Source organism: Mauremys reevesii, linkage group 8, assembly GCF_016161935.1.
Source record: "Mauremys reevesii isolate NIE-2019 linkage group 8, ASM1616193v1, whole genome shotgun sequence".
Taxonomy (NCBI): Eukaryota; Metazoa; Chordata; order Testudines; family Geoemydidae; genus Mauremys; species Mauremys reevesii.
Window position 1 is genome coordinate 3,559,221 of NC_052630.1, and position 12,919 is coordinate 3,572,139.

Consider the following 12,919-nt stretch of genomic DNA (forward strand, 5'->3'; position numbering starts at 1 on the left):
TCTGAGATCTCCAGGAGAATTCTTAGACTGATCATCTCCTGAATTCATAAGAATTGATTTGATCAAATATCTCTGAAAAATGCAGTGGAGGATAGGAGTCGTGTGTTCAGAGCCTAGCTTTGTGGGATATATTCTACTGCTCTAAAACTGCACGTTTGCTTTAATGGTCAATTTTTAAATTTTCTTATTAAAAAGACACACCATGAAGTCCGGAAAGCCTCAAATGACAAAATCCATATATATATATATATATATATATATATTTCATTCCATACAGAAAGTGATAGATATAGATAGGTATATTACAGAGATATGTAGGTTGTTTTCAGGGCCGGTGCAAGGAAGTTTCGCGCCCTAGACAAAACTTCCACCTTGCGCCCCCTCCAGCCCTGCGGCAGCTCCCCCCCCCGCCCTGAGGCACCCCCCCGTGGCAACTTCCCCCCCCCGGGAGCCGTACAGTACCTCCCCACCCCAGCTCACCTCTGCTCCGTGTCCTCCCCGCGCATGCCGCCCCATTCTAATTCTCCCAACTCCCAGCCCAAGCAGCAAGCCAGAGCAAGTCAGAGTGGGAGAAGGCGGCATGGGCGGGGACGGGAGAGAGAGGAGCTGAGGTGGGTGGGAGTGTGGAGAGCCTGAGCTCCCCTTCCCGCCCTGAGGCACCCCGCGCCGGGGGTGGCGGCTCTCTCCCCACCCCAGCTCACCTCTGCTCCGTGTCCTCCCCGAGCATGCCGCCCCCACCCTAATTCTCCTCCCAGGCTTGCTGCGCCAAACAGCTGATTGGCGCTGCAAACCTGGGAGGCGGGAGAAGTGGAGCAGCGACTGCGTGCTCGGGGAGGAACTGCTGTAAAAAAAAATTGGGGGCACTGCTTTTTGGCGCCCCCAAATCTTGGTTCCCTAGGCAACCGTCTAGTTTGCCTTAATGGTAGCACCGGCCCTGGTTGTTTTATTTTTTAAACAAACACTTAAATGCTCTTTTTTCTCAATTAAAAACATCCTCCACCCAACACTCCTTTGCAAGTCTACGATAACCAAACAGCAAGCACCGTACTGGAAGGCAACAGATTTAGGCTCATAGACTCTAAGGCGAGAAGGGACCATCATGATCATTTAGTCTGAGCTCCTGCACATTCCAGGCCACCGAACCTGCCTAACCTCTGGCTGAGTTACTGAAGTCTGCAAATCATGATTTAAAGACTTCAAGGTACAGAGAATCCACCATTTACACTAGTTTAAACCTGCAAGTGACCCAGACCTCATGCTGCAGAGGAAGGTGAAAAACCTTCATGCTTCTAAAGGGGTTACGATATAGAACTACGAGAAAAAAATGTTTAAAAATTATTAAAAACACCTCAACCGTCTCTCTCCCACCTAACTGAAATAAACACAAATGCTGCTCATACATTCCACCACTCGTACTCACAAGCTAATGCCAGTGTAAACTTTGACACAAGGACATGGTGCAGGTAACTCTGGAGAGCTAGCTGATCCAGGCTGCAGTGGCATAAAGAGACAAACCCTGGTTTATAGGGGAGGGGTTTTTCAGGACAAGCACAGCCCTCAAAGTAAATGAAGCTGGTCAAAAAGGAGCAACAGCAGAGGGATGCACCAATTCTGTGGCTTCCAACAGAGAATCCTGCCAGTAGGACTCCTATAGAGTCTGGTGGGAGTTCAAGTTACCCCGTTCTACCTTGAATTACTGAAGAACTCCAGTGGAGGACAACAGTGGAGAGGCTGGCTGCCTCTTATTGGGTCTAGCGGATTAAGCCACGCCAAAAAAAAATGCTGTACCGGGCTCCAAGACACACCAAACTCTCATATGGATATTAAGGAAAAATTAGGTAATATAAGATAAAGGCTCATAGAATATCAAGGAAATTAGTAAGGAGACTAAAAATACGATGTGGGCAGCAGTTCTTCTAAAAATCGTATTGCTTTGGAATGAGTGTAGGGTTGGTGAAAGGGACCAGATCAACAGGACCGGAGCCCTCTATTTATTCCCAGGACAGTGACTGTGGCCGTGAAAGCTCCTCCACACTGCCCCATCGTCATCCTTCATCTTGGACCCATAGGGTAGAGCGGGTAGCTCAGCCTCCAAAATCATCCAGTGTTTGGCCTCTCTGCTAAGACTGCCAAAACTAGTTATTTACTTCTCCAGTGAAACTGGATTGCAACCACCAGTAACTTATCATGAAGGCTAGCCAAGAGCCATCAGATGGCAGCAATGGTCACCACCAGCTTGAGGCACACTGAAAGCAAAGATGTAGGTACAAGGCAGTGAGTTCCCTTACCAATCCCATGAGCAGCCCAGTCTCCCAAGGCCTGATCCAACAACCCCCACTGATGTCAACAAGAGTTTTGGTGTTGACTTCAAACCGAGCTCGACCAAACTCTTAGAAAACTTTCAGGAAGTTTAAATCAGTTTTAAAACAGTTGATTTGTCTAAGAGCTGTTACCTAAAACTCTCAGTCTCTCTGCTCCCACGACCACTTCGTTGTCATCTGCAGAAAACAGCAATTTTCCAGAGAGGGATTTCACCTCGAATTTTTGGCTGTGTGCTTCCACTGCTTGGGGACCTAGAATGGGAGAAAAGATTTAGCCCATGTTTTCTGAAGAAAATCATACGGTACTTTTATGAATGCAATAAACTGATTGTTGAGATTATCCCAGTAACTCTGCATGTATGATCTACAATTTGATAGACCACAGGGAGATTTCTCCTCTTAAGAGTGTGACTTGTCCTTAGGAAAGGGCAATACAATGATGTTTAACCCGCCCTATAAAAATTACCATGATTTCTTCCTACGCCTTAATGAACATTTGTTGACATTACAAAATCACCAAGCAACTTGTCACAACTGGGAGTTTCTGCTAAAGAAAGACCCAGGCATGAAATAACAGAGAACGTTACCAGCCCTGATTTAAGTGCATTGGCACAGCTGTACCACGTACCAAGATTTTTGCAAGGCGTGAGTGTATGAAAAGGAGGAAAGGAAGCGAGTCCAACATCTGCCTTTTCTTTGCTTGGCTCTCACTTCCCTGTAAATCAAATTTACCCTGAATAAACTGATGCTGGTATCTGACACGCTCCAATCCAAAAGGAATATAAAAATCAGGAACAAGTGCTTCATTCTGAACTGTAGACTAATGGCCTGTTCCACTGAAATCAACAGGTGCAGATGAGGGACAGAACTAAGAGTCTGCTCCTGAGAAGTGATGAGCATTTTCAAATGAGCATCGTTCAGGATGAGGCCCCAGGTGACTGGCTTTCAAGTGTGTACAAGACAAAACGAAGGGCAGTCGCCTTTAACATTTCAGAAAGTTTTATATGCGTAATACTTCCCCAGTATTTAGCTCTTATCTTAACCCTACTGCTGTTTCCTGATACGCTCTGCACCTAGTGCTGAAAAGTCTCCGGTAATGCTTTTTGTTCCAAAGCCTGACAAACATTCCCTGCCCTCGTGGCCATTCCGTGCTGGTCTGTGGCTCAGCAGTGCAAAGAGCTGACCCTTCTGCCACCTGACCTGGACTCGACTTGTAAAAATCACCACTTCACGTTCCTCTCCTACCTATCCCACGCCACGCACAACAAAACCTCGTGGATTTGCCACTGCTCATGGCAGATGATCAGACCCAAGCGTTTCTCTCGCTGTCTCCCTGACTGGTCTCACTTCTCAGAAGAGAAAAGAAACGACTCTTGAAGGGCCAAGGTTTTTAAATGTGCGCTCACAATTGCTTGCCCATGCAGTTGTGTGCACTAGCATTTATGCACACCAATGCTGCCTGAGCACACAAACTATTGATTGTGTGCACAATGGTAGGCACAGAAGGTAGAAACTGTTTAATTCTGTGGGAACACTAAAGGAGCCTGCAAACCATTCTGAGAAAATCTCACAATTTTTGGCAGCTTTTAGGCTCAAATTTCTCTACCTACCCACGACTGCATCGTGCTCAATATGGGACTACATCTTAAGACCACTTGGAAACTGACACTGGTGCAGAATGCAGCACCCCTGCTTACTAATCAGAGTGTCACACTGAGATCTCACATCAGCAGCTTTCCATGAACTGGCAGCCTGGGAGTTCTCTGTGTGGAGTTCCCGATGTTGGTGTTAACCGGTAAAGCCCTATGTGGAAACCGGTTCCCTGAGAAGACAGCCTCACTCTTCATGCCACTCCACCTCAGCTAAGATTAGCAGAGTTGCTTAAACTGGAAATCCCTCAATTTAAAGAGATGGGAGCAGCTGGCAGGGTGTTTTCTATGAAGGCCTCGCAATTGTGGAATTCTCTTTCCCACTCCTCATTAAAGAATTTGTGTTTGAGACATGCTGTGTGATCCCAGCCTTCTTCTGAGGCATGTAAGGGGGATGTGGGCTGATGGACACACCGGATGCTACTATATTGGATTAAGATTACTGCTGTCATCAGCAGTTGGTTTCTAACCTATGGAGCAGGAGATTTTTAGAGTAGTTACATTTAGGTTCCGTTATATTATGTGGTATCATATAATTGACCATGACTTTTAAGTGTATTCAAAGATACCCAGAGCATGTGATGGTGTTGATTGCAGCCTTTATATATCAAAATAAAAGTATTTGGGTATTTATGTTGCACTGATCCCCGTGGTGAATAAGCATCTGACATTCCAAGCCAAAGAGGCAGGCAGCAGTAAGTTTATGATCTTTTCCAAAAGTCAGCCTCCAATACCTTCACTAGAGCGTGCATCTCTACTAGCCAGTTTGCTGTGTTGGGTCTCATGGTGTGTGACATGTTGGCATGGTGTGTGCATGTGTGTGTGTTACAGAGCTGCTGTAACTTCTACTAACAGCCCTCTAGACACTTCCAAGCTCTGGCAAAACAGAGTGAAACAAAGATTCCATGGGAAATAAATGGCAAATGACCAACAAAGTGAACAAGTTCCTTTTGAAGGGCAGAATCTGGGAGCTCAGGATTGAATTTATTTCCCTCCTCAAGGCAATTTTCACATGCGCCTTAAAGCATTGGTTACTGAAGCTGGTTAATTATTTAGCACTGTGACTGGAGGTCAGGTGTTACATAAGCCAGCCAGACAATCCAAACTCATGTAGAAACAACATGTTTATGGATTACTGGCTCCGCCACACAGCAATACTTCTCCCTGGCCGTAGACTGCTCTATTTGTATATTAAGCATTTTACATGCCGCTCTCTCGACACAAATCACACATGCTCTCAAAGACACACCCGTGCTGTGGGTTTCTGAAACATTGGTTTCCCCATCAAACATGAAGTGCTAATGCTCGCGAGAATAAGGGTTCTTTAGCAGCTTTGGGTTTGGAAAGCACTCAATTGCAGAGCATCTGTGCGCAGCTGCTGCTAACCAACAGAGTTCTAGAGGTCTTAGGCAAGTTGAAAGCATCTTGGGACAATCCTGTGTGAAATGTCAGGGTGAATATTTTCTTCCTGACCCTGAAGTCATATAACTAACCTTTTGTCTCTGGAGTGACTTTCAAATGACAATGATTTTCTGCTTCCTTATTAGATATGTGCAGCCAGCTTCTTCTCCGGCACAGCTCTAACCTTAACTTTTGTTTCTACAAAGCAGAGCTAACTTTTAACTTGTACTTTACTAGAAGCCTTAGCTACCCTCCTCCCTACTGTTTAATGATAGTAAATTATCCCACAGCACAGAGTCCTTTACATCTTCTTAATTCTTTCCTTGGGTGTTTTTTCTTCCTTACCTGTTACAAGACGAGTAAGGACTTTCGTCTTCTCATTGAGAATGTTCACTGTAACATTTCTGGCAGATTGGAAGTACAATGGATTGCCCTATAATAAGAGCACAAGAGAAAGCAAATAAGAAGAGAGCTTAAAGGAGGACACTCTTGAGAAAGCCTGTAGGATGTGTGCGCTCGGCCATGGTGCTTCTAGTTTTTCCTGATTTTTGAAAAATGGTCATAAAATTAGAAGCCTGTTTGAAGTGCAGGTAAGATACTCGTGTCTGTTAGTTTGTGTTTGGATTGCACCCTGCATCAGAACATGCACCAATGCAGTGACCGCGCAGTGGGTGTTACATATCCCCGCCAGTGTCCGGGGACAGGAGAATTCCGATCTGACAGCGTTTCACACCCACAGTGCATTCACTTTGCACAGGCCTAAATGATTAATCCCACTTCCCTCTTTACCCTGGATAGTGCACTGATGTCTAATCATGATTTAGGAACTGTCATGTTTATTACTGGTGTAATCTGACCAACCTCTTGTTTAAAAACATTTGTGCGAGGTGAGTCTGATTTGAACGTCCCAACGTTTTAGGGTGTTTGGATCTGGGGGTCGGGTTGGTCCTCTCCTTAGTTACTGCAGCATATTTGGTAATCAAAGCTATAACATCTGCATAAAACTCCAGATTAAATGAGCAGGTGTCATTTTGTGAGCGGGGTATGTGTGTTGTGTGAGTGTGTAAGGGGGGAACCTGAATGAGAGAGATTTTTGATAACATTTTAAAACAGCTTTTGTTCTCAATCCACTTCTGAAGCGAGCCGTGCATACCATTACACAGCATTTAAATACAGCCCGCAGTGCTGAGCACCCTGAGCCAGATTCAATGCATTGATTTCAATGGAGTTACACAGCTAGATTTGACCCTACTGCTTTACCTCACAGGCTTTTGGCCATTCTTAAATATTCCATTTTCAATTCATCAGCGAGAAAAATTAAATAAATAAATAAATAAATAAATAAGAGCAGCCACTGCAATGTGGGAACCCTATGGCTCCCCGGCATGGGCCTTTCCAGGTACCCAACCCACAGAAGGAAGCCAGTGGAAATTAGCTGGTTCCGTCTGTCTAAAAGCACATGCAGGACACACACTAGCCAGAGTTCTCCAACAGCTTCTCACTAACAGCAGCCACAAATCACACAGTCTTGATTTCTCAGTGGTTGCTGGTACCAAAGGCACCAGCAGGGTGACCATATCTGAACTTAATGCACATGGTGGAAACGATCTCTCCAGATGAGCAATCAGTATTCAGCTGCAGAGTGTCTGACTAGGTAACTGTGAGGGCTACTATTTCCAGAAGAGTGTAAGGGGGAAATTCATCAACTGCCTAAACCACACTAACAGTTAAAATTTGCACAAGAGCAAATCTGTGATTCCTTTTATCTAATGTACTTCCTTAGATGCCCAAATCTTTTCCCACTGAAGAGTGTTTCAAAGGCTTCCTTGACTTTAATGGGAGCAGAACAGGGACCCTGCCTATCATCATATATTTCCTTGTCCCCCGACCTTGCAGTCTGTAGCATACCTGACATTTAGATAGCACCTTTCATCCATAAGGCTCCCAAATCATGCTACAATGAACATACGGGATGGAACTTTCAACAGCGCTCTGGCTCTGCTCCCACTGAAGTCAGTGGGAGTTTTAGCACTGACTTTGACAAGAAGAGAGTAAAATCAATGTCAAACTGCTCATGGAAATCCCACCCACAGGGATCACTTAATCAACCACTGAAATGCAGTCACATCTTGGGTGGCAGGCTGCAGCCCCCTGCATTATTGGCATCCAGCACCCTGCACGGCAATGGGAGATGAGGGCACTCGGGCCAGCTCCTTTCCTTAAAAATATTGCCATGGGACTTCTAATGTCTATTAGAACTGTCAGTCCCCAGCTGGTGTCACCAAAGCTACAGCAACATACACCAGCTGAGTTCTGGCCCAATGTGCCAAGCTCAGGAGGAAGAAGGGCTCTCTTTGGCCATTATCTGATTAAAAAAACTATGGCCCTGGGGCAGAGTTGGGTGTAGAACCCAGAACTCCTTACTATCTATCCAGCATCTATGCACTAGGCCACACTGCTTCCCCTTTTATTTGGTGCAGTGGAAAACTGGGAAGCTCATGAAAGGATTCAGGGGGTGACGTGAACAGAGTTGTGTATGACTGGGCATGGGAGAGATAGGTGATAATGTACAAAAGATGTGCAGCTCATCTCTGTGCAGGATTATTTTGTGGATCAGAACCACTAAGTGTTTTGTCCAGGAGCTTAAGAGATGTGTCAGAGCAACTTTCAGACTGGTGGAAACTTGGATAAAGAAAGCACATCGTTATATGAAAAGTAATTTATTTTGCAAGACACGATCTGTATTTCTTTCACTCTTATTGCATGCATCTGTGCTGCATAACAGCTTTCTCCTTCACCACCCAGGCTAGCACTGAATTGGCAATGCAACAAATATTTCCATAAGCATTAAGGAAGACACTTTGGCCGTCTTTGCATCGCTTTCCATTCCCATTCTGCAAAGAGCACCTGCTGCAGGCAATGCTTGTGTGGAAAACGGGTCTTCGTCTGGGTGCAGGGATCTACCTATGGAGCTCTGTGCAGGACTGGGGTGTTAATGTGCACTTTTTGTGAACGCTGGAGTGGTCCAGTTTTCCCGACAACAATGTCTGCAGAAAGCCAATGCCAAACTCATGTGAACAAATATGCAGAGAACCACAAAATTAACTTTACAGACACAAGTACTGGCGCTACTTGTACCTATGTACTCAACCAATGCACAAACAGAAAAGAAAAGAATACCATGTGATTTATCTGACTGATCCTAATGAAGACACCCAGGTTAAATTTTGAAAATTCCCAATTCAGCTATAGAATAAAAAATGCAAAAGTATTAATGAAATAAACTTGAAAAATGCATGAACTGGAAGAAATTCTGATTTGATTAATGGATATTCCACAAGCATTAAAAGAGGTTACCTTTGTTGAATGAATTGTGAATTATTCGCTTTGTTCTAACCCAGAGTCTCATTTTGCTTGCCCTAGTAGTGGTTATAATTCTATGTAAATGATGTAGAAATAGCTACAGAAGTAAATGTGATGTCACAAATTCAGTATGGTAGCTTCCCTTCTGCCTCACGTAGAAAGAAGAAGGCTTGTAAAGGAATAAGCCCTTATTAAAACTCAGTGGGCCAGATCCTGAAATTCTTCCTCAGGCATAACTCCCAGTTAAATTGTTTTCCCAGAGTAAAGGACTTCTGGATTGGCCCATAACTTTGTAAATGAGCAAACAGGGTAAGAAGAATTACAGAAAACAAATGAAGTATAATAATAATCTGGAGACTTGAGCCGATTCCAGTCTTTACTGTCTGACCTTGGACAAAGCATTTACGTTCACTGTGTCTCATTTCACTCATCTGTCAGATGAGGACAAATCATTCTCATTCACCTTTGAGATGTGCTTGCAGATCCTTAGATGAAACGTGCAAAGTATGTAAGTACCAAGTATTATATTTTATTTCTAAGACAGCAACTGAACGAAAACCAGGGAACGTCTGAAAGTTTAAACAACGGAGCATCTCCAGCTAAACTCCCCCAGAAAGGAAAAGAGTAAAAGGGCACTGCCAATTCCTTTTTATTATTTTTTCCCATTTTACCCTGAATTATTTATGTTCCACTACCAAGGGCCTAGAAAGAAATATTGATTCTTTCTCCTGTATTTTTAATGGAACAGAAATAAACTCAGTGCTGCTTTATTATTTCCTTGTTTATGCATTAGCATCCTCAGTGACCTCAGCAGGGACCTGACCCAAACAGCTCTTGAAATCGTGTTTATTACTATTGCAAATTTAAATTTCACACTGACTGAAGGTTGGAGTTTTTAAAAAGACAGCTGTCTAGAATCCATACGAAATTATAGCCACCAATGACATCTTAACCATTATAACCACATTATAAACAAGGAAGGTCACATTTTTGACCTATCCCACTTGACTGTTGTTACTGGAGGGATGCAAATAGACTAAGCGTTTTGAAAAGGTTAGCATGCCTTTCAGTCTCCATTAAGGTAGGAAAATAGACAGAAGAACTACATGATAGGCTTGTTTTCAAACTCCGTTACTGATTTGCCTAATAACATGTTGTAGAGAACACAACTAGATAAGCTAAGAGGTTATGCCCACCCTCACCAGAGTACATTAGAGAATACAAATGCTGATCCCACTGCAGCTGTGTAGTTCACTGATTCAGATCTCTCTTCATGTGGCTTTCAGAAAACTAAATTTGCTTGATGGAAGAAGCATGCCTTTATTAGTCTATAGGGAAGGAATATTTCAAGCACTTAATGTAATGCCCGCTTACATTTCCATAACTCTCTTTCCATTTGGAAATGAATAAAAGGCTAGAAAAATATTCCCTGCTGCTGGAAATTGTGCACACTTTGCATCCTGTGTCTTTTACTTACACACACAATAACTCAATCATCTCTCAGACAAGGCCCTTTAAAAACTTCTTGTCCTCTTTCAGAAATTCAGGTAGGATCCCCCAGCTCCTTCATTAACTAAAGTAAAATCAAATGTTAGTGACTTACTTTTTTCCCATTCTTAAAACAAGTAATTAATCAGGAAATGGGATTAGGGAAAAATTCGTACATTTTTATTACTATTTCTTGTTAACATAGTCCAACATTAATTCCTCCGATGCACTAGAGCATATAGATCGATACAGTAGCATCACCTCAGTAAAAATAATTATACACAGTTTGGGCTTCAGAGCTTCAGTCCACACTAGAATAATGCTCACATACATGGTTTTGTAACCTACTGAATGTAAATTTAGAGTACAGGGGCCAGGTCTGACTATAGTCATAACAACGTAAGTATGAGACGCACCGAATCTCTAAAATACAGTATGAAACAGCTCTGGAAATGTGTATTTATGTCACAGCCCAGTTCTGTTCTTCCCAAGTGAATACTGATAAAGAGACAAGGGCCTGATCCAAAGAAAACTGAAGTAAATGGAAAGGTTCTCATTGACTTCAATGGGCTCCACATCTCTTTTGTATGTTGGGAAAAAACAGTGGGGAAAAAAGTCTCTCTGCATCTCCAAGATGCTTCATCTAGTTTTTTCAGAGCAGTCAAATTAAAGGTAAAATACACCTGGTGTTGCCATTCCCGTAGCATTATAATCTACACGATTTCAGTCTCTGGCTTTCCACTTTAGCTTCCTGCATAATGTCTGAGAGATTATGAAATCTCCAGCATTTCTCCCTTTTGTTCTTCCTACACACAATCAAACATGTAATGAAAGTTATCACCCAGGCCCCAGAACAACACTATGCCTTGACATTCAATCCATTTGCCAACATTAGTCCTATCTGTATGCCAAGACCTGGGCACTCTAACTTTTGTCTCCTTCCATCTACTGCCAGCTCACTTGGGTTATTGTGAAGATGTTGCCAAAAGCTGAAAATCTTTCATATCCTAATTATCCCGCAGCACTCACTGGATTGAACAATAGCCTTTGATTTAACTTTCTTTGCCCATTAAATCAGCATTCATCTCCCCAGCAGCACTATTTTACATTTTTGTTTCTTTTACGTGATTAATTCAATCAGACAGCTGGAGAATTGAAGGCCCGGGCTTGCACAAACCTCTCTGGGAGCAGGATGCCATCGCTTCCCCTATGCAGGTTTTCATGTCTGCTCCTGACGCATTTCAAGTATTCTCCTTGTAAAACGTTTAATGAAGGTTCCATGACATGCTGCTTCAGTTCCATTTCAGGGGGCAAGTCTAGGATGGGATTTTCAAAGCAAACTACGGAAGCAGGCTACCCACCTACCCATTTTAATGGAAACTAGGTACCTAATTCCTTAAACCCTTTGAAACCCCCAGTTCTAACCCTTTTCTCTAGCAAACATAAAAACTCCATCTCTGACTCCTGCTCTGCATTACCACCCCCCAATGGCATAGCACTAACGCAAATGTTCATGTATTAGTAGATGCCACAGATACTCAATTTATTAAACTATGGGGACATATGCTACAGGATATAGTATTTGAAAGGTGCAGCAAATATGCCAATACAATGTAGTTTGTTTCCTAACTAATCAGTGAGCTATCCACTAGAATATATGAGATTTTGCAAAAGGTATCGACTGATTGTTCAGAAGGCTCAATACATGGCAAAATGAATCATAACACTTTGCCAGGTGCCTTTCGCTGACTCACTTCAGACCAGATGCTAAAAGCTCCTTGATCAAAGATTACACCACCTTGACTGACAGCCTTGATGCACAGCCCATGCAATCCAAACCTATGCTCTCTTTAAGGGAATTAGATATTTTATAGAGATTTCCTTGGATTAGTTTTGGGGGATTATAAAAATAAGCAGGGAATCTTATTATTTTATTTTAAGAGGTAATTTAAAAGTAATACATCAACATCAATATTTTTACAGTCAGGAAGGTCAAAAAGGAGTACAGAAGCTCACCGACTTACGCAAGGCGTAACTTGCGTAAGTTGAATTTTGCATAAGTCGGGAACGTATCTCCAACAATTACGCAAAAAAAGGCTTACAGAACTTTTCCCATAAGTGCGGATTTCCGTAAATCGGGTTTGCGTAAGCCGGGGAGCGTCTGTAGTTTAAACTGGATCCAGTGGCACCCACGAATCTGAACACGAAGTTCTGGAACAAGTCAACGTGAAGAGGAGAGATAGCTGTTGTTACCTCCAGTCTTGCAGAACTCATGAGAAAAGTCCAACACAAAGCCATGAACCATAGTGGCAGCTGGCAGCCTGTAAGCAGTGCCTGTGTCACTACCATACCTCTCGCTGAAGTAGAGAAAGGAAATGACCTGCTATTAAAAACCATATCAGGATTACTGGACGGGAAAAGCTCATTTCAATAGCCTCCCACCTGCCTGGGGTGATCCACTCCCCCACCTGCAAGGGGAGAGCTCTAGAAGTCAGGAAGACTGGTCCTACTCTAGATCCAAAGATGTGGGGGGGGAATCCATTCACAAACAGACCACTCAGACCATCACCAGAGTGGTGCATATGACCCAACCTCCCCCACAGGGTGACCTACCTGTCCCCATTGCTACTGCTGTGAGGAACAGCTGACAGCTAAACGGCAGTTCTGCAGAAAAGGACCTGGGGATCACAGTGAACG

The 12,919-nt window shown here is 43.4% G+C and overlaps 1 protein-coding gene across 14 annotated transcripts in view; it reads right to left on the reverse strand.

Annotated features, from left to right (window-relative positions):
• SGCD (sarcoglycan delta) overlaps positions 1-12,919 on the reverse strand; it is a 511,873-nt gene that overhangs the window by 63,030 nt on the left and 435,924 nt on the right. For all 14 annotated transcript variants that reach the window (XR_005583592.1, XM_039484141.1, XM_039484136.1 and 11 more), the window contains 2 exons: positions 5,717-5,804; positions 2,454-2,573 (listed from right to left, as the gene is read on the reverse strand). Coding sequence is in view for 13 of the 14 variants with exons in the window: in XM_039484141.1 (XP_039340075.1) it covers positions 2,454-2,573; positions 5,717-5,804 (208 nt within the window). In the remaining variant the exon portion in view is untranslated. The remainder of the gene's footprint in view (positions 1-2,453; positions 2,574-5,716; positions 5,805-12,919) is intronic.